Source organism: Cervus canadensis, chromosome 18 (assembly GCF_019320065.1).
Source record: "Cervus canadensis isolate Bull #8, Minnesota chromosome 18, ASM1932006v1, whole genome shotgun sequence".
Lineage (NCBI taxonomy): Eukaryota > Metazoa > Chordata > Mammalia > Artiodactyla > Cervidae > Cervus > Cervus canadensis.
The window spans coordinates 18,114,102-18,140,875 of NC_057403.1; the positions used below are offsets into that span (position 1 = coordinate 18,114,102).

Here is a 26,774-nt window from a genome sequence, read left to right on the forward strand (position 1 = left end):
TAATACACACACACACACACACACACACACATATACTTATAGACACAATCTATAGATACTCCCATACACAGACCCTGACACTCCACCTCAGTGCACATGTTTTTATTTCTGGATGATATAAAATAATAAACTTAAAAAAACACTCTGAACCAAACACTCTAATGGCTCCCCCAAATCAATGTGACCCCTCTTCCCACCCCGATAAATAGAGACTTCTGTCTGTCAGTCCACCCGCCCACCCCCATAACCCCCTTTGCTATAGACATACTCTGGGTATATATTACTCTACTCGGCAATAGACATCTCCCGAAAATAGAATTGCAGCCTCACCACCTGACTCTACCTGGGCCCCATGTTCCTGGGAACCCCACCCTCCGCAGTTTAGACCACCCGCCACTGCAGCACGCTGGTGTCCTTGCCCCCCGTGGTCAGGGCCACACTGTCATCCCACAAGAAGGCCACATTTGTCACATGGCTACTGTGTCCGCCGTATTTGTGGCTGAGGGCCTGTGAGAGGGAAAGAAGGAAGCAAAAAGGAGGTCACCGGTCTTGTTCACTGCTGTATTCCCTGTGCCCAGGTGGATAGTAGGTACTCAGTAAGTATATCTTGACTTAATAGGATAAAAGAACCAAAGATTTCATAATGCAGATGCTCAGAGCTTTAGCACTATGGACTCAGAAATTTATCAAGTTTCAAGGTAAGAAAGGCCCTTGGGATAAAGTCACTGCCCTCTTTGTATAGATGGGAAAACTGGGATCCGGAAAGGGTTGCTTGGTACCTCCACCCTGCCAGCTCCCACAGGGACTCACTCGAGGCTGACAGCAAGGGTAGCTGAACAGGTGGACTTTGCCAAAGTCATCAGCTGAAGCCAGCAACTTCCCATCATGGGAGCGGGCCACAGCATTGATGTCAGTACCATCTGCTCCCTCGGACCAGATCCCTGCGGACAAGATTGGGGGTGGGCGGTGATGATAAGATATCAGTTGGGGCCAGGAACCCCCAGCTGCAGCCTCCCTGCCTTCCTCTCATCTAGCCTGTCTCTAGCCAGGGAGGAGAGTTGGAATAATCTTTCAGAAATATGTATCTGACCCTATCTTCCATCATTCGAAACCTTCTCATGGGGAATTCCATGGTGATCCAGTGTTTAGGACTCCATGCTGTCACTGCCAAGGGCCTGAGTTCAAGCCCTGGTTGGGGAACAAAGATCCCATAAGCCACACAACGTGGCCAAAACAAAACAAAAACCCTTCCACGGTCCAGGCTTCTCACCATGACCCCCATGCTCTGTCAGGCCCCTCACACTGGTCCAGCCTTGTCCTCACCAGTGCTTCCCTTGAACTCGGCAATGACTTAGCCATCCTGCCTTCTTGCATTTCTCCAAATAGCAAGCTCTGTCACCTCTGGGCTTTTATACATGGCTATTATTCCCTTTGCCTAAAGACTGCTTTCCTTCTTCACCATACTGGAATGTAACTCCTCATCCTGCAGGGCCCAGTTTGGATGTCCCTTCCTCCAGGAAGTCCTCCCTGACTCCCTGCTAGACTGGAGCCAGATGTCCTCTCTGGAGTTCCTTGCCTCAGCCTGATCTATTCTGGGTTGTCTGGGAACAGGTCTATCTTGTCCACTGGATTGTGAGACCCATGATGGCAGGGCCAGGGCTGTCGTGGTCACCACTGGGTCTCGGCACGGCCCAGCTGTGCAGAGAGGTGCTCAGGGAATATGTGTTGAGTACATTAATGCCTGAATGAACTCATGACTGGGACACAGGCCGCGCAAAATTCTCTGGGCCAGGCACCAACCCCATTTGTTCTCATTTCATTACAGCTCCAAGGGACCTAAGCAGTCATCTCACCCTCCTCTTTCCTCTGACACAAACACTGCTGCTCACATGGGTAAAGGAATGAGTTTCCAGGCCTCGTAATAAGAGGCTGTAAAAACCACCAGTCAGGGATATTTCTCAGAACTCCTGTCCTCAGCAAGACTCTGTCCATTCCACAACTTACCAAACACCCCAAACCCTAAGACACAAGTAGCTGTGGCCCATTCCACATTCCTCACAGTTTCGGCAGTAGTGATCTGCTTACAGGTAGATGAATCCCCTGGGGCAGAAAACAGAGGTGAGATGTTCAGAGCACAAAGAACTACTGACAACACACCCATTTCACAGACAGTAGACACTGAGGTCCAAGACAGGAGGTTAAGGTCCCGTGGCTTATTCTACCTCTTCAGACTGGCTGAGAGGGCTAAATCCTGGGTGGTGATAACACCCCAAGGCCAGAGCAAGGGTATCTGCTTAGAAACCTGTACCCAACCCATACAACCAGAGAGGGGAGGAATTGGTTAAAAGTTGGGTCCACCAGGGAGGAAACCAGAAGTCAGGAGACCAGCCCAACAGATCAGCCCCTGAATACACCAGCCAGAGGAGAGGGACTTGAATGCCCTGCCCTATCTGCCAGAACCCAGGGAAGGCTATGCAAATCGCACATGCGCAGTAGAGAGGCTGAGAGAGGCGTGCCTTTGGGTTTCAGAGAACTCACAGTACAGAATCTCGTAGTCCCCAGAGTTGGTGACAAAGCAGCTGCTGTCCTGGGCCCAATCCAGGTGGGTGATAAAACTGGAATGGCCCTGCAGGGGAGGGGAGGGGTGGGGTTAGAGCTGGAGAGGGCAGGATCCGACCAGGATGGGGGGAAGGCAAAATACAGAGGTAGGGTGAAAACACAAGGGGTCTAGAGGAAGGATACACAAGCCTTTGGAGTGTGGGGCCAGACTCCCATGGGCCGGGGCAGACCGTGATGGGCAGGGCCAGACAAAGAGGGCTTCGAACACAAGGGGAGTTTAGAACAAGTGGGCCGAGCTAGACACAGAGGGGGCGGGCTTTGAATGCAAGGGGCTGGGCTATAACACAGAGGGTGTGTTCAGAATGTGAGGGGCGGGGCTACACGAAGGGGCGGGCTTAGACTGTGAGGGGCGGGGCTACACGAAGGGCGGGCTTAAAACACAGGAGAGGGTAAACGTGTCGTGTGCCCAGCTAAGACTCCTAGACGTAGTAATCAGGGCAGCCAGTTGAGTGTTGAAGCTGTGCTTCCTTGAGGTAGAAAACTGGTTAATCCTGCACCCCCTGGAAGGCGTGGCGGGGCGGGCTGGGGGCCACGGCCCACTCACCGAGCACTTGCCCAGGCGGCTGACCTTGCGGCCGCCTTGGTCCACCGTGTACACGTACACCAAGTTGTCGTGGGAGCCCACGGCCAGGTACGCCCCGTCTGGGGGAGGGGGAGGGGGCTATGAGGAAGCACCCAGATTCTACCCCCTCCTCTCTCAGATTCAGCCCCCCCACTATCCCAGACAACTCAGTACTCCCGAGCTCCATCCCTACCATAGTCCTGGCCCCACCCCTAGGCCGGGGCCACACAGGCTCCAACCCTTCCTCCTGCCTGTAAACCAGCTTTTCTGTTCCCAGGCCCTGCCTCTCCAGCGTCCCCCGTCGCATTCCTTACCCGGAGAGAAGCTGACCACTGAGATCTGTTCATTCCCATCTGTATGGATGGCCACCAGGTCATGGGTCTCTGTGTCCAGCAGCAGCCATCTTTAAGGAGAAGGCGTGGTGGGGGGAGGAGGGGTGAGCTGATCTGGTAGAGAGGGGTGGCAATCTGTGCGGCCTTGAGGGAGGGACCCCAGAAAGACGTGGGAGAAAGTGGACTCCCAAAGAGGAATGATGGGAGATCAAGTCCTGGCAACCAGTTGGGACCTAATTATTGTTCTCTGTAGGCTTTGGGGCAGTAAGGAAGGAGGGGGGAATCAAGGGATAGTCTCTGGGGGGAGCACAGAAGCCCACCTCAAATGCCCGTCAGTGTTACCTGCCAGTGACTGTGCCGATGGCCAGGACAGAGCCACTCGGGTGGAAGCCGGCAGAGCGGGCAGGATCCTGAGGAGGGAGAGAAGAAACAGGGCTGGAAGCTGTTTTTTCCCAGCCTCAGAGCCTGCCTAAGGGTTCTCACTTCCCTCTGCTCCCCTCCGGTATCCCCCTGCCACAGACACTCAGAAAACACTCTCCTTCCCTTTAACATGTTGGCTCGAACAGAAAACATTCCTCCTGTCACTGTGGACTCTGAATCCTTTTTCACTCCCGTTTTAAATTCCCACAGCTTTATTCACCCACGATGATCTCCCTAGGGATGTTTCTACAAGTGAGGCTGTTGGGATCAAGACTGTCCATATTTCTAAGTCTTTTGATACATCTTATCAATCTGCTTGCCATAAAATTATATCAGCTTAGCACCAGGTGTGTCAGAGTGCCTGTTTCCCCACATCTTTATCTAATCTCCAGCAAAAAAAATATTTAATTGGGGTGTGGGGCAACAGAGCACCATGGAATCAGACCTGGCTTCAAACAGTGGCTCTGACACTTCCTAGTGATGTGACATCAAATAAGCTTCTCCATCCTGGCCTTGGTTGTCTCAGATGGAGAACATCAACACACACACTTCCCAGGACTATTATAAGCAAGGTGTAAAGCCCCGAGAATGGTAAGCTGGTTAAGTAAGATGGCCCACAGGAAGCACTCAATAAAAGTCAGCTAGGATTGTAATCCAGAGAAGGCACTGGCGACCCACTCCAGTACTCTTGCCTGGAAAATCCCATGGACGGAGGAGCCTGGTAGGCTGCAGTCCATGGGGTCACTAAGAGTCGGACATGACTGAGGGACTTCACTTTCACTTTTCACTTTCACGCACTGGAGAAGGAAATAGCAACCCACTCCAGTGTTCTTGCCTGGAGAATCCCAGGGACGGGGGAGCCTGGTGGGATGCCGTCTATGGGGTCGCACAGAGTTGGACATGACTGAAGTGATTTAGCAGCAGCGGCGGCAGCAGGATCGTAATTACACTTGTTGATGGGCAAGTGATTTTACCTTTCTGGGCCTGTTTCCAAGTGAGGATCCATCATTCCTACTGCCTTGTGGAGGTTGGGGGCGGAAGCAGTTAAAAAGATGATGTTATCTGCCAGCCTGGATGGGAGCTAGGTTTGGGGGAGATTGGATACACGGATACGTACGGCTGAGTCCCTTCGCTGTTCACCTGAATCTACCACAACATTGTTAATTGGCTATACCCCAGTACAAAGTTAAACATTTTAAGTTAGGAAAAAAAAAAAGATGATGTGGGTAAAGTGCTAACGCAGTTTCAAGCATCGTAGGGAGACTGCCTAAAACAGAATAACCTAAGGGAGCTTGTTACAAACTGCAGAATCTGGGACCAAATTCAGACTTCTTGAATCAGACTTCCTGTGCTTAGAGCTCATGATTTCGATTCTGTGTTTCTGACATCTCAGGTGGTTCTGATGCCCTGGCTAGAGAACTGCTGTGCTGAACATGGAACCTGGCATATAGTAAGTGTTCAGTTAGCAGCCAAGGTGAGGATTATTACATATGGCCCCAGTAATCTCTAGGACACACCATCCCTGACTCCTAGAAGTTGAAAGGCCATCAAGTGTTCCAGGATCACAGGTAACCCTGGATTCCTAGAGCAAGACCTCAAAAGGTAGTGTGAAGACTATGACAAATGACTTTCTACTCTCCCATACTGCACAGGCAAGGGAGCTTAAAAACTACATTGCCCAGGAGCCCATGTGGCTAGGGTCAGCTGTGATTTGTGTCCAACAATCAGTTACACTACTGTGGGCTCTGGAAGACGCAAAGTAGAGGCCCCACCCACTCTGCCACTTCCGCTGACCAGTTAGGTTGTGAAAACATTTGCTGTGCAGGTGAGCAGCCACTAGCCTTGAAAGGGAAGGGCTCAGAGGATCTGGTTTTGGTCACTGCAAATACAGCCAGCATTGAGTCACTCTAGATTTAGCAAGACAGTGCAACAGAACTTTCTACAATGATGGAGATGTTCTGTATCTGCACTTGCCAATTTGGTAGCAACTAGCCACATGTGCTGGCTCAGCAGGTAAAGAATCTGCCTGCAATGCAGGAGTCACAGGAGATGCAGGTTCGATCCCTAGGTTGGGAAGATCCCCTGGAGAAGGAAATGGCAAGCCATTCCAGTATTCTTGGCTGAAGAATTCCATGGACAGGGGAGTTGGACATGACTGAGCAACTGAGCATGTACACACGCATGCAGTCACATGTTTGGAATGTAGTTAGTGCAAAGAAGAAACTGAACCTTTCATTCTTACAGTTAAAGTTAAGTTTGAAGAGCCATATGTACTAGACAGTATAGCTCTAGAGCCAACACTTAAGTGACCACAGCATCCTGATTCCTGGATCACAGTTACGAGGACAGAATTTTCTTGAACCCAGGGGTTCCTGACTCCCCACCTTCCTATGAAAATGGCAGCAGCTCCTCAGGTAGGTCAGGTCTGGGGTATTGTTCTAGGCTTCCTTCCAGTCGAGAACCCACTCCCCCAGCCCTCCCAAGCGGGTTTGTAAGCACCCTGTTCCCTGCATTAAATCTCATTCTGCTAAAAGACACTGGGTGTGGTTTCTGTTTGATGTACTGAACCCTGACACATTGAGACAGTGGTCCTGTTAGAAGGGTGTATCAAGTCCCCCAGCCCCTTACCTCGATGGTCCTACTCCACAGGGGCTGGTGGGACTCCACACTCCACAGGTGCACCAGCTTATCCTGCCCGCATGTCACAAACTGTGCCCGGCTGGGGTGCGTGGCCAGGCCCCACAGCTCTTCCATGTGGCCCTAGCAGGAAGGAGAGATTACAGCATGTAGACCACCAATCCAGATCTTTCCTCCGCATCCCCCACCTCTGATGCCAGAAAGAAGTGCTGGACTAGCCTCAGCAACACACTCTCCCCACAGGTGACCCAGAGACGACGCTTTGCCCAGGGTATCTGAAGGAGGCAATGATTGGGCAGACCCCTGCCCCAGCGGGGGGGCTCCAGGCAAATGTGTCCCCTCCCCTCAAGACCTCTGCTTTCCAGTTTGCACAATGAGAAGCAAGAGACGTGGTGAGTAGGAGCTTGATCTTAGGTGTCTGACAGTGCCCAGAAGGCTGTGGGAAACCATGGAGGGTACTCAGCCTGGTGAGTCTGACCATATCTCATTTATTAACTATGGCAGTCACCTGGGCAGGTGACTTCTCCTTGAACCCTCGGTTTCATCTTCTGTAAAATGGGTCCAATCACTGTATGTGTCTCATGGCATTCTGCTTACTCAAATTGTGGACTGAAAGTGCAAATACATGGAAGGTGTATGAGGCTGATACAAAGTGCTCACCAAATGAAACATTTGGTAATAATAACATACCCTATTAATATATTATTAAAATAATTAACTATGATAATCAACAGAACTATAATTATTGATAGTAGCATAATGATTAATGCTAAGTAATAGAATTCTAGTAATACATTAATATATAACTTGGGAATTCCCTAGTGGTCCAGTGGTTAGGGCTCTGCTTTCACTGCTGGAGGGCACAGGTTCAATCCCCGGTTGGGGAACTAAGATCCCACAAGCCACACAGTGTGGCCAAAAGAACGAAAAAATTTAAAAAAATATGTATAACTAATACTGTAGAACATTGATGCTATTATCAGGGGTCTTTAAAGTCCATTCTGGCCTTGGGACACCTAGGAAATCCCTCTAGTCCTTGTTTTTCCTCATCTTCCTCAATGGAAATAAGAACCATAGTATGTGTGTGTGTTCAGTCACTTAGTCATGTCCAGCTCTTTGTGACCCCATGGACTCTAGCCTGCCAGGCTCCTCTGTCCATGGGATTTCCCAGGCAAGAATACTGGAGTGGGTTGCCATTTCCTTCTCCAGAGGATCTATCTTCCTGAACCAGGAACTGAACCCATGTCTCCTGAGATGCAGGCAGATTCTTTACTACTGAGCCACCTGGAAAGCCCCTAAGAGCCAGAAGGGAGAAACTAAACCCAGTTGCATGGATCTCAGCCACCTTGTAAGAGGGAAAATGCATGTTGGGAGTGAAGGAAGTGGAAAACCACTGAACAAGAAACAATTTTTTTTTTCTCTTTTTGGCCATGCCATGCAGCATGCGGGATCTTAGTTCCCAGACCAGGGATCGAACCTGTCCATGCCCTCTACAATGGAAGGTAAGAGTCTTAACCACTGGACCACTAGGGAAGTTCCAGCAAGGAGCAGCCAAGATTCGATGAGCACTTACTCTATGCCAGGCACCATTCTAAATGCTGTATATGAATTAACTCACGGAATCCTTATAGAACCCTGTGAGGTCAGTTGTGTTACTCTCTCGTTGCATAAAGGCACAGAGAGGTTACTCATTTGCCTCATATCACACAGCGAGTGAGCGACAGGGTTGTCTTCACTCCCAGGCAGTCACTCCCCAGAATTCATATTCTAAGCCATCCTTCTAGACCACCACTTGGTAGGTGGGCTTTTTTTTTTTTTTTTGGTAGGTGGGCTTTTTAACCTGGATGTGGGATAGAGTTCTGGTCCACCAGGAGGGAGGCGTGGACATCTGAGCAGACCTCAGAGGGCCTTCCTAGAGCCCTGGAGCTGGAGACCTGCAAGGTGTGTGGCCCGAGGCCTGTGGGACAACCTGCCAGGGCACTTACAGAAACAGGACACCGCCCTGATCAATAGTGGGCAGCATAGCTCCAGCAGGGTCCTGGGAACACCCTGCTGTGCTACCAGTTAACCCACTGCGGGACCAGGGGGTGTTCTGCGGCAGGAGTCCTAGGGCAGGGGCGGGGTTATAAGTCAAAAGCAGGTAGAAGGAAGGTAAGAGGTGTTAACCAGGCCAGAGGACAAGGAATGGGGCAGGGAGGTGAGGAGAAACAGGAGTGGTAAGAGAGCAGTGAATGGTACAGAGGAGAGGAGACAGGCAGGTGGGGACGGAGCAGGGCATGCGCAGAAGAGATGCTCACCTGGACCAGCAGCGAGAAGCCGGTGTGGACAGAGCCCTGCAGGATGGAGTTGCGGGTGGTCCCCACGTACAGCGTGTCTCCCCGGCCCTCCGCCACAGTGCGCACGGGGCCGAAGTCCTCGGGGACCTGGGTGTGTGGGGGGGGCAGGCAGATGAGTTTAGGACACACGTAGAGGTGGGGGGTGAGATGGCTGGATAGCACCAACGATTCAACGGACATGAACTTGGGCAAACGCTAGGAGATAGTGACGGGACCGAGAGGCCTGGCGTGCTGCAGTCCATGGGGTCGCAAAGAGTCGGATGCAACTTAGTGACTGAACAGCAACAGCAGAGGTGAGGGCAGGGTGGGGATAGGGGAGACAGGCTAGGAGAGCAGGGTCTAGTGTTAGGAGCCCTGGTGGGGTGGTGGGAGATCTCCTCACCTTTGTATGAGTCTCTCCCCCTCCTCACCTCCACCTCCTGCAGCTTGCTGTAGTCGGAACCCCAGAGGACCACCCGCCGATCGCGGCCCCCGCCGGACACCAGCGTCCCGTCCCGCAGGGCGCAGAGCCCAAACACGCCGCCGTCGTGGGCACCCAGCACTGCCTGTGTGATTCGGTTCCCACCTGCGGGGTGGCCAGGGGCAGGGGTCAGCATGTGGAAGCTGCCCCCACACTGACCCCAGAAAACACCTCAAACTCTCAGTCCCACATCCAGCCATTCACTCACCTTTTCTTCTACCTACCCTTCCATCTACCCAACCACCCTACCATCCATCTAATAAGCCACCTGGAAAGATAGCGTATTCATTTACTCATTCTTCAGTTCACTGAGTAGGACAACTCCTACATTCATTCACTGCCTTATTCATTCATTCCTTTGTCCGGAACAAACCATCCTTCCATCCATCAAACCTGGGTTAACCCATTCATTTTCAAACTTGATCACTACCATGGGGTTTGCAGAGGACAAGGGAAGGGAATACGTGAAGATTTCATGCAGGTGGGGATAGAGCTGAACCTTGATGGAGGCATTAGAATTGGTCAAGCAAGGATTTAACCTGTTGTATCATACCCAGGGCTTCCCAGGTGGTACTAGTGGTAAAGAACCTGCCTGCCAGTGCAGGAGACGTGGGATAAGTGGGTTGGATCTCTGGGTCAGGAAGATCCCCTGGAGGAGGGCATAGCAACCCACTCCAGTATTCTTGCCTGGAGAATCCCATGGACAGAGGAGCCTGGCAGGCTACAGCCCATAGGGTTGCACAGAGTTGGACACAACTGAAGTGACTTAGCATGCACTCACGCACGCACATCATACATTCAAAAGGAGTCAGGGAGGACTGGGTTGGGGACCAAATGGTGGAGTGACACTGACCTTTGCCCCACACATAGAGGTTCCCCCCAGAGTCCCCGGTGACCACATCGCCACCCTCCAAAAAGGTCACACACAGCACATACTTCGGTTTCTCGTATTTCTAAGGTGGGGGAGAAGGGGATGTGTCAGAGGGTCACTGAAGCTGGGTGGCCTCCCCGAGCTCACCCACCAGCCTGGACCATGGTCCAGGGGACATCCTCCCTGCTTCTAGGTGCGGCCCTGTGAGGAGCATCCTTGTCTCCAGTGTACACCCATGGTGTCACATCGCCTAGTTTCTGACCCCACTGTCTCGCTTCCCCACCCCAGATCCCCTTCCTCCCTCCTCTCTCTCATCTGGACTTCTGTCCCAGTCTCTGTCCTCAGTCTTCCCTGCTGTCTCCCCTTCTCTGCCCCACCCCTCTCCTCTCCTTCCCTCCCCCTACCCATCTGCCTCTAGATCCCTCCCCCTGCCCTGCCCCATCCTCTTCTCAATATCTCCGTTTCACCTGCATCTGAGCCTGGTATTCTCAGGGCCTCCTCTGTTCGGGTGGAAGACCCAACTCTCACCAAAGGTGGGCCTCTGCTTCCTGCTGTTTTTCTCTCTCTCCCAGTCACCAGGCTCTGACCTCTCTATTTATCCAGAGTATTGACAACCACAGCAACCCATTTACCCAGCATCCACTATCTGCGAGGAGCTCTTCATCCCACTGAATCCTCACAACTTGAAAGAGTTGGGGAGGACCATCCCTTGGTATGAATAAGGGAACTGAGGCCCCAGCAGGCAATATCTCAGCATCCCTACAAATTCCAGCCTCTGTGGTGTCTCCAGCTGTCTGCAGGGTCCCTGCCAGCCTCCCTCAGGGTCAGCTAGTCCCGGGACCCCTGGCACTCACCTCAAACAGGCCCTGCCGCTTGCTCAGGCTTCCCCCCTCCAGGTTCCAAAAGTAAATGTGAGATTTCCCACAGGTGATGAGCACGGTGGGGTCTGTGGGGTGGAAGGTGGCCACCAGCACAGCCTCGTTGGAGCACTTTAAGGGGTGGAGGAGATTCAGAATGAGGACCTCAAAGCCACCAGGACCACCACACCCGTCCCAGGAAGGACTGCCCTAAATACAGCTGTGTGGGCTGTGTACTGCACAACTGACTCGCCTGTGTCTCCCCTACACAGGCGAGCTAAAGCACAGGAAGCAGGGCCAGCCAGTGAAGCTTTATTGCCTTCTTCACCAATCTCATGGCAGACACGTGGAAAGCCCTTACTTTGCACCAAGCTCCATGCCAAGCCCTTTACATCCATCAACTCATTTAACCCCACAGCACCCTGTGAGGTAAAGCTCAGTAGTGCCGTCCTTTACAGATGACAAAGTGAAGCTCAGAGAGGGGAAGTCACTTGCCTAAGGACACACAGCCAGACTCCGTCTGGAATTAAGCCACTGGGAGCCCAGCCTCTCAACTACTTCTCCTTCCCCAAACCATGGGCCGCCCATCCTAGGTCTCTTGGCCCCAGCCCAGAATGAGCATATGACCTTGGGCAAGTAGCTCTCCCCTCTACCATGCCTCGGGTTCCTCATCTGTAAAACAGGCCACCAGCCAGAGATGCAAGTCAAGGTCTGTCTTAGACATCGCAGGGCAATTGAAACAGCAGCCACCTTGTACTGATCCTCCTGTTTGGCCTGGTCTGCCCACCCCATATCCCAACATCAAAGCCAAATTTTCCCTACAGGGGAGATGCTGCCATAACTCCCATTTTACAGATGAGGCAACTGAGGCACCGAGACAGCAAGCCAGTTGCCCGAAGTCACACTGCTAGCAAATGGAAAAGCCAGGACTTCGAGGTGAATCTGACTCTGGACTCATGAACACTGAGATCTGGCCACCACAGAGGGACCCCAAGGAATGAGGATTGGAAAAAAAATGGGGGGTTACAAGGGGGTTACTTCACCTTGACATCCACCACCTTGGTCTCCTTGGCCCAGTCCCACACAGAGAGCACGTGATCGTTGGATTCATCTACTGCACATAGCAGGTTGCCCCCATTCTAGGAAGAGGAAAGAGGATGGGGGGAGGGGCAGACAGCTCTGGATCTACCCCCCTCTCCCCACCCTCCAACACCAATACCTTGCCCACTGGGGCATTAGCCACTCAGGCCTGTTTTAAGATTTTCAAAGGCCTTGGCCCAAGGCATATGGAACACATTAAAATACACTCCCCATCCAGGGCCACACACATTTTAAAGGCTGTTTATAGTTTTCCTTTTGAAATGACTAGTCCCTAAGAAATTCATCTAATTTCCCCTCAGCCACAATTTCTCTGCAACCAGCACACCCTCAGGAATTCTTACTAAGAGCATCTAACCTGCCTCTTTATTCTGTAATGGCTTGTAAGACTATGAAGTTAAACAACTAATAAAGTTGGGACAATGTCGCTGTTTTTTATCTTTAGTTAAGCACAGGTTAGTTTTGACTTTGCAGAGTTTTTTTTTCCCCCAGATGCTGGCAACAAAATAGCTTTATTTCTCCAAAGGTCTCAGAAAACCTGTGAGGCTTTTAAATGGTCAGTGGGAGGACCAGTTGTTTTTTATTTCCTGATTCGCTGCAGCCACTATTTTGGTGAAATGCAATAAAAATGTAAAATATGATTTTAGGAAAAAACCACCAATCACACACCTGGATGTTGTGGGAATGTCAAATTGCTCTACAAATTCCTAAACCCTTACTCTTGATTTCTGTGCTTACCTCCCCCATATCTGCCAACACCCATGTTCTGGATGGTACTAGGAGCAGGGCTGCGCTAGACACAGGGCTTAAAATGCCTACAGATAAGGATCCTTCCAGAATGAAAGGTGGTGTGAAAAACAATGCAAAAAGCATTACCTGATCTACAAAGGATCGTTGCGGAGTCTGTCTGGGGGCAGACATGTTGTTTTACTGTTGTTTAGTCGCTAAGCCGCGTCTGACTCTTGCGACCCCATAGACTGTGGCCTGCACGCCCCTCTGTCCATGGGCTTTTGCAGGCAAGAATATGGGGCAGGTTGACCATTTCCTCCTCCAGGGGACCTTCCCGACTCAGGGATCAAACCCACGTCTACCCACACAGGCCAGAGAATTCTTTATGGCTGAGCCACCAGAGCAGGCGGGTGAGGCTGCAACTGTGGGCGCACAGCCTGACGGGCAGGGGGGCCGGGACTCGGGCCGGGGGCGTGGCCAGCACCCGTGACGTCACGATGAAGGCGTGGCCTCCAACCCAAAGGGGAACTGGCGGCAGGCGAGGGCCCAGGGCCGGGCGTACGCAGGACTTACAGATTTGGAAAAGCCCACACAGCACACAGCTCTGTCAAACACCCCCAGGCCCAGCACGTGTAAGGTGGAGAGAGAGACCGAGTCCCAGATGCGCACGTGGGGCGGCAGCGGCTGCAGGAAGGAGAGAGGCCAGTTACCTGGGGGGTCTGGCTCCCTGACTCTCCCCCACACTCGGCACCTACAACTCCATCCCAGCCTCCGGGTCCTGCTCCCTCCACTGTTACCTTCCCCTCCTTAGTGGTGCCCGCCACCTGTCCAGTAGCGATGGTGACCATATCAGGGTGGACAGCCAGGCTGAGGAGAGAAGAGCAGGTGGAGGGGACTCAGTGGGTGAGGGGGGGCAGGGCTGACAGCAGCCCAGGACCCCTCCAGCTGCAGCCCCAGTCATGATGCCTGATTATTCATTCCACAGGTTGGCTGAATGAGTTATTTTTAATCCAGCGGTCCCCAGCGTTTTTGGCCCCAGGGACCAGTTTCGTGGAAGAAAACTATTCTTCAGATGGGAGAGAGGGAGATGGTTTGGGGATAATTCAAGCGCACTACATGTATTGTGCGTTTTATTTCTATTATTATTACATCAGCTCCATCTCAGATCATCAGGCATTAGATAGATCCCGGAGGTTGGGGACCCCTGAGTTAGTCAATGAACAATGATTTAGTTCTTCAACAGCAATAAGGGGACACTCTCTGGGTACCCTGGCTCAGAAGCAAGACTCAGGCCTCTGGTCTCTAACTCAGGGGCCCACAGGGCTCAAGCCTGAACCAAAATGACCAGGAGAACACACCCATCGACAGGGTGGCTGCCACCACGGGATTCCAACACACTGCGGGGCTGTCTGGTGTGCCTGCTTGAAGTTTTCAAAAGAACTGAAAAATCTAGGTATTGGAGTGAATTCACCGACATCTGACGTAATGATAATTAATCCACGATGTTTTCCCCCCTGAATTCTGCCTGAATTCAGGCCAAGTGAAGACCTGGCCCCACCCACCTCCCCTATGATGCCCTGTGCGGGAGATATTTGGCATCCTCCTCCCTGGCCTCACCACTTGATGTCATCATTGTGTCCCAGGTAGTGCCGCTGCCTCTGCTCCTCCACGCTGTACAGAACGGCCACAGAGGCCACGAAGTACACTATCTCCCCCGTGGGCAGCAGGTAGAGGTTGGCTCGGCAGTCTCGGCCGCGGTAACCGTAGCTAGAGATGCCCAAGGGCTGGTTAAGGAGCATATTTTGCATTGCAGCTGTTAGCAGACTCCCAGATGAAGGTCAGAGGAGCTAGGTTTTCCCGTTTCCACTCTTAGCCCTGTAGGAGGTTGAATAACCCCCCCCCCCTAAAATATGTCTACTGTGGGACTTCCTTGGAAGTCCTGTGGACTCTGAGCTTCCAATGCAGGGGATGCAGGGTTCAATCCCCGGTGAGGGAACTAACGTCCCACATGCCACCCGGCCAAATAATGAAGAAAAAAAAAGTGTCCACCAAAATATTACCACCTGGAAACTGAGAATGTGACCTTACTTGGAAAAGGATTCTTTGCAGATGTAATTAAGGATCTCGAGATGAGATCATCCTGGATTATCTGGCTGGGCCGTCTCAGTCCAGTGACAAATGTCCTTGTAAGAGCCAGGGGACAAAAAGACCCTGACACTGGGTGGGACAAGGCAGCATGAGACTGGAGTGAGGGAAGAACCGAAAGGCTTGTCAGCAGCCACCAAAAGCTAGGGGCCAGGGAAAAATTCCCCCAGAACCTCCAGAGGGACCGTGGCCCTGCTGACACCTTGATTGGGGATTTCTGGCCCCAGAACTGTGAGATTTTTCTGTTGTTTTGAGCCACCAAGTTTGTGGGCATTTGTTAAGAGCAGCTACAGGAAACTAATCTGTCTACCCTTCTTCCCCAGAGGGATCCTGTTAAAACCTATTATCATTAAGTCAGTTTACACGTGTCCCCTGCTCAGGCTTTCTTCTCAACTGTCAGCTCCTTAGAGAGGCCTTCTCAGCCTCTCCTAAATAGTTCTGAGATATTTAAAACTGCAAACCGGAATTCCCTGACGGGTTAGTGGTTAGGAGTTAGCACTTTTACTTCCGGGGCCCAGGTTCAATCCTTGTTTGGGGAACTAAGATCCTACAAGTCTCGCAGCATGACCAAAAAAACCCTGCAAACTCGAGACTTCTTGGCAAGCCAGTGGTTAAGACTTCCCCTTCCAATGCAGGGGGTTCAGGTTTGATCCCTGGTCAGGGAGCTAAGATCTCACATGCCTGGGTCCAAAAAACCAAAATATAAAACAAAAGCAATATTGTAACATATTCAATAAAGACTTTAAAAAAAAAGTCCATGTCAAAAGAAAAAAAACCTTAAAAAATAAAGAAAACCCATACACCCTCAATGCCCCCATCCCCCCTCCCTCTTAATTTTCCTGCAGTACATTCACCAGCATCCCACATGTTCCGTTTTTGTTTTTGCCACACCCCATGGCAATTCCCCAACCAGGGATCTAACTTGCGCCCCTTGCATTGGAGGTACAGTGTCTTAAACAGTGGACCACCAGGGAAGTCCATCTGTTTAACTTATTCTGTGTCTCCCCCTGCTCCGGGAGGGCAGGGACCTCTGTCCATTCTGTTTACTGATGTACCCCTTGTGCCTAGATGAGGTCCTGGTATACAGCGGACAAATTAGTTCAATATTTGTTGAAGCGAATGTGACCCCTCTTCTGTTCAGAACTTTCTGTAGCTCCCCAGTTCCCCTAAGAGAAAGCCCAAGCTCCACTTGCTGGCCTCATTTGCCCTTCCCTGGTCTTAGCTTCTGCCCTCTGATGCTGCTGCTGCTGCTAAGTTGCTTCAGTCGTGTCCAACTCTGTGTGACCCCATAGACGGCAGCCCACCAGGCTCCCCAGTCCCTGGGATTCTCCAGGCAAGAACACTGGAGTGGGTTGCCATTTCCTTCTCCAATGCATGAAAGTAAAAAGTGAAAGTGAAGTCACTCAGTCGTGTCTGACTCTTAGCGACCCCATGGACTGCAGCCTACCAGGCTCCTCTGTCCATGGGATTTTCCAGGCAAGAGTACTGGAGTAGGGTGCCATTGCCTTCTCCTGCCCTCTGATGCTAGATTTCCCCAAAACACCAAGATCATGACCATCACCCAGGTCTTGGCACTAACCTTTCCCTTTGCCTACTACACGCTACCTGCCACCTTTCTCAGCTATCACATCCTCAGAGCAGGCCTCAGTCTCACTTCATCTGCTGGACTCATCCTACTTATCTGATTAATGTGGTAACTGCACCCAGTCCTTGATAAGACTGTCAATTGCACAGCAGCCAAAACTGAGCTGTTTTGTTCTCGTCTGTAACTCCTCCTCCAGGAAGCCTTCCCTGATGCCCAGGCTGGGTCGGCTGCCCTCTCTGGGTTCCCCCATCCCAGCCTTGCCCACTCTAAGTTGTCACTGTCATGGATTCTGTCCACACACTGGACTATGAGCCCAGGAGGGCAGGTTGATACTAATTTGGGGACTGTTGGACCCCAGCCCCTTAGTCCCAGAATGTTCGCGAAACATTTGAATGGATGTCAATATGCCTATCCTGACCCCATAGAAACTGCTTCACCCTGCAGCCATTTTAGGACTGGGGAATGAGGCCCATATGGACTATTGCTGTCTCAGCTGCTTTTCTCCTGATGCTCACTTATCAAGCCAAGCCTGGCATGACAGCATGGTATTCTTCAATTCCTGTGAATATTTCCAGCTGCCTTGAAGAGGTTCCGGGCTCCAACTATTCCTGCCTGCTCCAGGGAAAAAACCAAGGCCAAGAGAGGAGGACAGGAAGTGGGTCCCCAGGATGCAAATCCCAAACCCCAGTCTGTGTTTTGGAAAAAGCTTAGGGCTCAGAGTCAGAGTTCTGGCCTCAGTTCTGCTCTAATTCCCTAGGACAGGGCTGGGACCCCTCTCGTGGCCTCAGTTTTCTCACTTGGAAAGTAAGGGGAATCATTCCCAACCTGCAGGCCTCAGAGGGCTCTTGGAGAACACTGGCTATAAAAGCATATTCTGAACCCTACAAAAGAGAAGGATCATATTATTCGATGTATTTATATTAAAAGAACTTTGAACAGTGCCTGGCATACAAAAAGCGCTCAATAGGGACTTCCCTGGCACTCAAATGGTTAAGACTCCGCACTTCCAATGGGTTCAATCCCCGGTCAGGGAGCGAAGATCCCACATGCCATGTGGCATGGTCAGTACGTGCTCAATACTGATTAGTTATTATTTTAATCAATCTCTGTTTATAGGGCACATATTATGAGCACATTGTTTCACAGTCTTATGAATCTGAAATCATGACACCCACTTTTCAGAGGAGGCAAATCAGGCACAGAATGGCAAGGTGATTCGTCCAGGGTCACAAAGCCAGCCAGAGGCTGGGCTGGCATTTCAACCTATTTCTGCCAGGCTCCAAAGACAGGGTTCTTAACCAGCACCAACTTCTTTCATTTCTCACATTCACCAAACTCACTCTGACCACAGAGCCCTTGGACCTGCCGTGCCTTCTGTTCTTCCTATGAAAGTGAAGTGAAGCTGTTAGTCACTCACTTGTGTCTGACTCTTTGCGACCCCATGGACTATAGCCCACCAGGCTCCTCTGTCCATGGAATTCTCCAGGCAAGAATACCTGAGTGGGTAACCACTCCCGGGGATCTTCCCGACCCCAGGGATCGAACTCAGGTCTCCTGTATTGCAGGCAGATTCTTTACCATCTCAGCCACCAGAGAAGCCCTGGCCCCTAAGTGTTCAATTCTCAGCTCAAATGCCCCCTCCTCAGAGAAACCCAGTTACTCCTCTCACTTGAGTTTACTGTATGACCAGCATTTATTACTTAGCTGAAATTATCTTATCTGTTGACTCACTGGCCTCAGTCTCCCCCACTTTAGAAGGTGAGCTCAGGGAACCTAGCCTGTGTGTAGAAGAGAATCTGATAGATGGAGGGCACTCAGCAAATGTTTGCTGCTCTAATGAATCATAAAAGTCACGTGAGCTAATGTGCCTCCCTCTGCTCTCTGCAGACTCCAGGCTCTTCCTGATCCCTCACGTCATAGATGCCTGGGAAGTCCCACCTTCGGTACAAAGACCCTCCCTCTAGCTGCAGTCCCACGGAAGGGCTTCTGTCCCTTCCGGATTGTGGGGGTGGGGGGTGGGGGTGGGAGGAGCGGGAGGAAGAGATTAAAGTAAAAGGATACACCCAGTCCAACTTGAATCGGCGTGATGGCAGCTCAGAGCGTGTGTCCAGGCTGTAGGTGGGGACCAGCTCCTCCGGGATCAGCATGGGCACAGGGCGGCCCCTCAGGAACATTTTCACCGAGCCCTCCTCTGCTAGGATGCATACCCCCAGAGGTCAGGTGCTGACACCAGTCCACAACCCCGTATCCTCTCCCCTTCTGACTTCACTTTTTAAATGTTTTTTAAGTAAAAGAGGGAAGGGGTGGGGGGTGGAGATGAGGTCAAAGAGGTTTCCTGACCTCCAGCTCTGGCCTCTCACCCCAGCGAGGCCCTCCCATTCTCCCTACTTACCCATGCTGAAGATAACTTCTTTGGTTTTGCTGTCAGGAAAGGATAAAGAAGCCGGAGGGGGGGGGCGGGGGAGAGAAAGAAAAGAAAGCCCTAATTAGCAGGCAAGTCAGAAACTGGAAGAAACCACTTCCCCCACCCCACGGCTCTCCCGAGGTCTTTGATGAGTAATTGGGGGGGGGGGGGGCGAGTAAGGAGCGGAGCGCTGCCTCTCTGCAGGCCGTGTGCTTTGCTCGGTTGATCTTGCAGAGCCTAAGACACAGGCCCAGAGAGGCAGTGATCGCCAAAGATCACACAGCATTAAGTGGCAGGGACGCGATCCTGGAAGCGGGGAGTCACAAGGTACCCCTCCCCCCTAAGTCAGCACGGTTCTCATAACGCTGACCACCCCCAGTCCCACAGCGCCCCAAACTTCTAACAGAAAGGGAAGAGGTGAGGGTTTAGCGAAGGGGCGTGTCTCTACACTCCTTTTTGCTGACAGAAAGAGGTGATGCCCGCGGGTCTGGGTCCCCGGAGAAAGGGGAGACCTGGGTCCTGCTAGTGCAAGGAGGAGGGGGTGTGTGCGAGAGGGTCTCACCCAGGTCCAAAGCTACTCATGGCGGCGGCTGGCGGCGCTTCGGAGCCGGGGGTGGAGCCGGGACCAGCTCCGCCGCTTCCGGCCCTGGGAGGCGCCCGCGCCGCCGCGCCCTGCCCCGCCCTCCGCCGCAGACCCCGCAGCCGGAGGTTCACGTTCCGGGGCTGTGGGGTCCTGACACCAGGCACTTTTGTGGGGGGAGGGAGACTGTTTTTTGAGAACACGGACTAGAGGACATGTCTGCCTGAGTTCAAACCCAAGCTCCGCCAATTCCCAGCGTTGGGAACAAGTTGCCAAACCTCTGCCTTGGTTTCTTCACTTTTCACTTGGGGATAATAAACCTCCTGGGCGATTGTGAAGCTTCAGTTGGTTAATTCATGTAAAGTGCCTTGTGTAGTACCTGGCACATAGCTCTGTGTACGTGTTTGCTATTATTTCAGTGGGGTGAAATGTGTGGGTTTTTGACTCCAGTCCAGCCTTAGTCCGCCCCACCCCCCAGCCTTGACCTCGCCCACCGCCTCGGGACTCCACACTCAGGTTTTTACACCGCCCAGACATTCAATCTGGCCCGGCCTCTGGGAACTTGACCTCGCCCAACATTCTGATCATAGTCCCACCTCTCCTTTTGACCCTACCCCTGAATCGACAGCTCCTCATGGAAACTCCTATCGTCTTCAGGTCTGGTCAAGCAAGCAGACCAAGACTTCACTCTGAGTCCCTGCAGACCTACGAGGTCTGTCCACGTCCACCTATGACCACAGTTCAATTCAGTCGCGCAGTCGTGTCCGACTCTTTGCAACCCCGTGGGCTGCAGCACGCCAGGCTTCCCCGTCCATCACAATTCCCGGAGCTTGCTCAAACTTATGTCCATCGAGTCGGTGATGCCATCTAACCATCTCATTCTTCTGTCGTCCCCTTCTCCTCCTATGACCACACTCAATTTTCATTTCCACCTTGGCAACGCCCAGGCTTCCCTCCTCCCAGTTTCTTGCACCGGACACTACTGCACGTGATCTCAGCCCGTTACCCTCACCCCAGATTCTGATTCTGCCCAGTTTACCCTCTGGCCATGCCCTCAAATTCCTTTCACGCCCGTTCTTCTGATTACCCTATTTCCTGCAGAAACTCCTCTTAGAGCCCTGACCTGACTGCCTCCCGGAGACTCCGTGCGGGAGTCTCCCTTTACCTTAATAACCACGCCCACTATCCTGGCTCCTTCCTAACTTCTACTCGGACTCTTCCGAGAGACTTGACGGTTCACGCCTCCATGCTCTAGTCCAGCCTCTAAAGTTTTGACCACGCCCCTCAATGGTGGCTCCGCCTTCCTGTGCCTTTCACTACTACCACGCAGTCTCAAGATTGGTCCCTCCGATCCTCCTTCACCGTTTCCGCTTTCTGAACTAGATGACCATGCTTTAGGTTATTACCTCGTGGCCTGGGGCATCACCCTAGTCTCCCCATCGTTTTCCAAGCCTCACTGAGGTCTTGGTCCCACCCTTTGCGGTACGACCCCGCTTTGGACACTCACCCTTCCTTTTTGGCGCTGCAGTTGCTGCTAGAGGATGTGGTGCGGCTGCGGGGGTCCTCGCGGCGCACGGAGGCGAGGCGCTCTGGTGACAAGTAGCGCCGGGCACTGCTAATAGAGAGCAGACAGTTGGGGGCAGAACCTGCGAAGTCAGCAGGCGAGTGCCAGAGGCGGGCGAGAACTTTTCAGGACCTTCCCCTGCTGATGTTCAGACACCTGAGTCCATCCCTTTTCATATAAACAGCCTCCGAGGTCTTGGAAGAGGCGGGGGATCCCGACTTCCACGGCTTACCTGCGCCCAGAGGTCGCCTCCTTTTTGGGGGAGGATGGGGACGTGGCATAGCCGCCCACGCGCCGCGGGGGTCCGGAGCCATTGAGGGGCGTCCTGGTGGGAAGACCTTTCAGGAGCTGACACACTAGAGGGATGGAGTTAGAGGACAGAAGAGGATGAGTTTGAAGTCCAGGCCCCAGCCCCTACCACCTCACCCCTCTAGTCTAGTGAAGATACCGGAGGCAGTGGTGCCTAGGCGAGGAGGAGCCCGGCCCTTGGGGGTGCCCCGCGCGCGCAGCGCTGCGCCTTGCTCTTCGCATGCCCGCAGGCGACGCAGCGCGTCAGCCAGTGCCGCCTTTAAGACCGCCAGCTCATCTTCCTGCAGCTGCAGCCGCTGCTCCAGCGCCGACACGCGGTCGTCCACCTCCATCCCGCTCGTGCCCGACAAATTGTCATCTAGAAAGCAAGAGATCGCTGGCTGCGAGGGCCACCCAGGAGCTCCAACGCCCAGGGGGAAGTGTCCCTCCCACCTGCCCGGGGCTAAGTCCGGGGCCAGCCACGCCCCCTTCATCTCCCGCGACCTGGGGCTGGACCGCCTGGATGTGGGCCAAGAAGAGGGGAAGGAAATCCCCACGGCTCTCAACCCTTGCCCGCACACTCCTCTCTGCCGCAGCGCCCTGGAGGCGTGACCTTAGGGAAGTCCCTTCCTCGCTTACCTTCTAAGAAAGAGTCTACAAATCAAGAGCCTCTCGACTCTGGTTTTAAGATTCTATGACTAAGATGCTAAATACCTATGAGTGATATCAACATCTGAAGGATGACATCAACTTTTCCCGAATGACACCAACATTCTAGAATTGATCCCCAATATCCTCTGACGAATATCGAGATTTTTTTATCGCGGGTACTAACATTCCCTCTCTGTTTCTAAGACTTTCCGAGCCAAAAATGTCTGTGCCTGGTCCCTCTCCGCTTTCTCTCCTCACCGAGCGGTTCGACCCCAGAACTTGCTGCAAGGACAGAGTTTCTGCGGCCCCTGGCGGCAAATTTGGGAGTTGCAAGCAGCTCCTCGAAGACCCGAGATTCGCGCAAGGGGCTCTGACACCCAAACTAACTTCCCCGACCCAAGCTTCTCTCCTCTGATCCTCTTTTTAAATGTAGCTTCTGTACTCCCACGCCCCTGACTCGGCTCTCCCTCTCCTCTCTAGATGCAGCCAAATAACTCCTCCTCCATCTCTCGCGGCCCTCATTTTCCCGAAGTGGGAGGGGCAGAGTACCAAAGTGGTCCCCCCTCCCCCTTTCCTCCCAGACCACTCATACCCAGACTCATTGCTGGTAAGAACCAAGGAAGCCCTGGCTCCCAGTCCGGTGGAAGTAAAGGTGGTAGCCTTAACAGGAACGGGGCTTGGAAGTAGCACCTGCTATCCCCCGTCCATAGGACGCCCCGCCCGTCCGCTGGGCTCCGCAGTGCAGCCATCGGTCCCTCCCCTCCCTCCTCCACCCCCTGCGGCCCAATCGCTGGCCTGGCCTCGCCTGCCCTGCCCTCCACCCAGCGCCACTCTGGTCTGGTGCCTGGACCTGCATTGGAAGGTGGGGGTTAGGTCTGAGGGAGAGAGCTGTCAGGACTCAGAACTCATAAGAGAAGGAATCTCAGGGTCCTGTTGGCATTGCGTTTTGCAAAAGAGGAAACTAAAGAGGGAGGATGGGGGAGAGTGCAGAGATCACCGAAGGTCAAACAGCCAATAGGGGAGGTGCAGGATGGCCTGATCACCTCCTTGTGCCAAGACCCCTCTTACTTACCATTAATAATACTATACTACCCCCCAAAAAATGAAATTTGTCATAGAGAGCTGACACGTGCAAAACACTTAGCGTCTCACCAGACTCTGGTATGTGCTCAGTAAATCCGGAATATAATTAAATGTTATTATGGTACCCACACTGGAAGAGGGCATGGCAACCCACTCCAGTATTCTTGCCAGGAAAATCCCATGGACGGAGGAGCCGGGTGGACTACCGTCCACAGGGTCGCAAAGAGTTGGACGCGACTGAGCACATGGTACCCAATGTCCCAGCAACTCTAGTAGCTGTAGTATTATACCCATTTTAGGAGGCGAGGAGATAGATGGGGGCTGAAACCCAGAGAAACGAAGTTACTCATACATGGAAACACAACCTTTGAGTCCTGGAACAGGTATTTGACCCAGACTTAGGCACCCTGTCAGCTTGACTCTCAGAGGAGCTGAGGAGGACAAAAATGAACATTCTGGTCCCTGACCCTGGGGTGTATGCCCAGAGGTGAGCCTCCAAATGGGAGTTCCTTCTCAGGCCCCCAGAGTGAAGTGGAGGAACTGTTACCTTGCCCCTGTAACCCCCATCCAGAGAGCCAGCTTATTCTGAGGCCTTGACCCACCCACCCCTCACCCACCATGACTCAAGTCCTCTGCTCCCTCCTGCCGGTTCATTCCCCCACCTTCAGCTCTTTTGCCCAGAAATCAGCCCCCACTTCCCACTTCTCCCCTCTGCCTCCAGCTCCCCTCATTCGGGCCCGACACCCACAGTGGCCCTTCTTTTTCATATCGATTTGTCTAGGGAGAAGGGATGAGTCCTAATGGGCGGGAGGGGTGGGGCCTGAGGGCTTGGGGGGTAGAGTGGAGGCAAAGTCCTCTGGTCATCCTGCCTGGTCCCACACCCAGCCCACAAGCCAACACCCAATTCCACTCTCCCTCAATCGGTCCCTCTGCTGAGGAGAAGGGAGAGGGTCCCGGAGGATTGAGAGGGGTTGGAGAGAGCAGAGTTCCAGACCTCCAGGCCTTCCCTCCTGCAACCCCAAGCTCCTAAAGGCTCTGCTCCCTTCTCTCGGTTCAGCCACCTGGAGAAAAAGGGGAGGGTCGAAGAAGGTGGGGGACTGGGATCAGGGCTTTGGGGATTAGGCACCTTGCTATGGGGTCAGGGTCCTGCTAGGGGAGAAAGGAGAATCTTCAGCTAGGAGCGAGGATGGGGACTTGGAAGGAGGAGGCTGGGGTAGAAGAAGATAGGTCCAGCCCTGGGCGGGGCCAGGGTCGGAACTGAAGAGGGGTCTCACCGTTGCAATATTGAAGCAGCGAGGACGTGTCGTAGAGGCCGCAGAAGGCTGGGCCGCGCTCCGCCATCGCCCCGCCACATCCACCGCCGGCCCCCCCGGTCCCAGCTCGGGCCCGGTCTCCCCCCACAGGCCCTGCCTCCCGTTGCCATAGCAACGCCCTTCGTTCCAGCATCCCCAGCTCGGCCCGCCCGGCATCAGGAGGCCGACGCCGGGCCTGGCACCGGGGTCATCCCCCAGGATGCCCAGAAAAGGGGAGGGGGTCGGGACACCCCCTGCCAGGCCCCCCAACACAATCCTCGGGCCGGGATTGGTTGAGCCAAGATCCCTCTCGGTACTGTCTGTACCGCCCACAACAGGCGCGTATTCTCTCTAGACCCCCTCCTCGCCTGTTCAGGACCAATGAGAGTCTGTCGCGCAGGCCCCCTCCACCAATAGGAATGCAAAAGGGTTGGAAGGGGCAGGGCTTTTTTTGCTTTTTAGCCCGAAGCATAGCCCCCGGCTCTTAGAGAAAGGTAGGGTGGAAGAAGACACTCCCACATCCCCCAGACCTTCCTAATCTTTTCCTGGATTTTCGAGAAGACCCCTTGTAAGACCAAAGCCTGACCCTGGAGCCTCAAATCCACCCAGATACCCACAAGCTCCGCCCTGGAACTCTTATTCTAGCTCATGTCAGAGCTCTTGTTTATTCTATCTACACCAGCCCTCAGGGCTCTTAGCTCCACCCCCAGAACCCCGTTGGGGGAGCTAAAGTTCTATTCCCGACCCCAGAGCTTTTGGCACCGCCCTCTGAGCGTCTCAGGGCCAGAGCCCTTGACCCGGCCAACAGATAGGATTGGCTCCGCCCTTTAAGTTTAGAGCCCCTTACTCTAAGTCTGTTAGTCCCGCCCTCACCTTTCCTTCCACTTTCCTATTGGCCATTCCAGGCCCTTAGCTCCTCCCTCCACCGGCTTCATCTCCCACGTTATTATCCAGTCCGGGTTTTGACAAAGGCCCAGCTGTGATACTTGGACGGCTGGCGGTGTCAGTCGGAGCTGGCTCCGAAGTTGTGGGGAGAAAAAAGGGAAGAAAACCTGACAATGGATTTAAAGAATACTGGACCACCTTCTCCAAATCCCCATTGAGAGTCAGCCCCTAGCAATGACCCAGACCATGCTTTATACTTGGGGGCCAGATATATAGAGACATATGTATGCCAGCCAGCCAGTGCGTGCTCAGTCGTGTCAGAGTCTCTGCGACCCCATGGACTGTAGTCCCCACCAGTTTCCTCTGTCCATGGAATATTCCAGTCAAGAATACTGGAGTGTGTTGCCATTTCCTTCTTCAAGAGATCTTCCTCATCCAGGGATCGAACCCGGGTCTCTTGTGCCTTCTGCATTGGCAGTCCGATTCTTTACCAACCACCTCACCTGGAAAGCAACCCTAAAGCAGAAAAGATTTGCTTCAGGACACAGGCAGGCCTTGAAGCTCAGGGCTTTGGAACCAAATTGACCTGGGTTTGAATCCTGACTCCACCACTGTCTGATTGTGACCCCGAGCCTCAGTTTCCACATCTGGAACCGGGGAGTGGGTGGAGGGGGGGGTCATATATCGAGCCTACTTTTTTTAGTCATTTAAAAATGTTCACAAAAAAAATAAAATAAAAAAATAAAAAAAATAAAATGTTCACAGAGTGCCTATTTTGTGCCAAGCTCTATTCTAAGTGCCAGAGTTTCCGTGATAAGCAAGTCAGCCCCAGAATTTGCCCTCATGGACCCTGCAGTTTGTGGAGGAGGTAAACCATAATACACAAAACGAATAAAGAGTATTAATAATAACTAACATTTACTGAGCACTTCCTATGTGCCAAGCACTCAGTTATCTTCACCACAAGTCCTATTTTCATCACCATTTGATAGATGAAGAAACAGGCACAGAGCTTGTAAGATCATTTCAGCTCCTGGCATTAGAGAGATAAGACAGAGTGATATTATCAAGGACGGGAGGCTGAGGCTAATTTAGAGAGAATGTGGCCAGGGAAAGTTTTTCTGAGAAAGTGACATTTGAGCTGAGATGTGAATGATAAGCAGGAAACAATCACACAGGGGGAAGGGGGGTGACCTTCCAGGCAGCGGGAACATGAAGTACAAAGGTCCCGAGGTAGGCATGAGTTTGGCAACAAGAAGGCTGTTGATGATGGAACTGTGGAGAGCTTCCTTGTGAAGAGGCGAGCCAGAGGTAGATGGCATCAGGAGACAATGGGAGCACCAAATCGTGTAGGACCTTGAAGGCTGTGGGTAGAT

The 26,774-nt window shown here is 52.8% G+C and overlaps 1 protein-coding gene across 9 annotated transcripts; it reads right to left on the minus strand.

Moving 5' to 3' along the window:
* Positions 1-86: 86 nt before the first annotated feature.
* On the minus strand, positions 87-24,768 carry EML2 (EMAP like 2). Of its 9 annotated transcripts, none has more exons than XM_043436747.1 (22): positions 24,496-24,768; positions 21,648-21,866; positions 21,432-21,555; positions 21,143-21,247; positions 19,044-19,072; positions 18,713-18,842; positions 14,539-14,688; positions 13,719-13,788; positions 13,495-13,605; positions 12,138-12,233; positions 11,092-11,226; positions 10,220-10,319; positions 9,317-9,471; positions 8,868-8,993; positions 6,562-6,693; positions 3,856-3,923; positions 3,496-3,584; positions 3,164-3,261; positions 2,539-2,626; positions 2,005-2,100; positions 811-941; positions 87-507 (listed from the first exon to the last, which is right to left on the minus strand). In XM_043436747.1, exons 1-22 carry the CDS (start codon positions 24,665-24,667, stop codon positions 382-384), a joined length of 2,550 nt encoding a protein of 849 aa, XP_043292682.1. In that variant the 5' UTR covers positions 24,668-24,768; the 3' UTR covers positions 87-381. The 9 variants fall into 9 exon arrangements, 7 of the variants coding, with proteins under 7 accessions (XP_043292682.1, XP_043292681.1, XP_043292680.1 ...); XM_043436746.1 differs by having other exon boundaries at positions 21,143-21,250; XM_043436745.1 differs by having other exon boundaries at positions 18,713-18,845; positions 21,143-21,250; positions 24,496-24,764.
* Between the last annotated feature and the right edge of the window lie 2,006 nt (positions 24,769-26,774).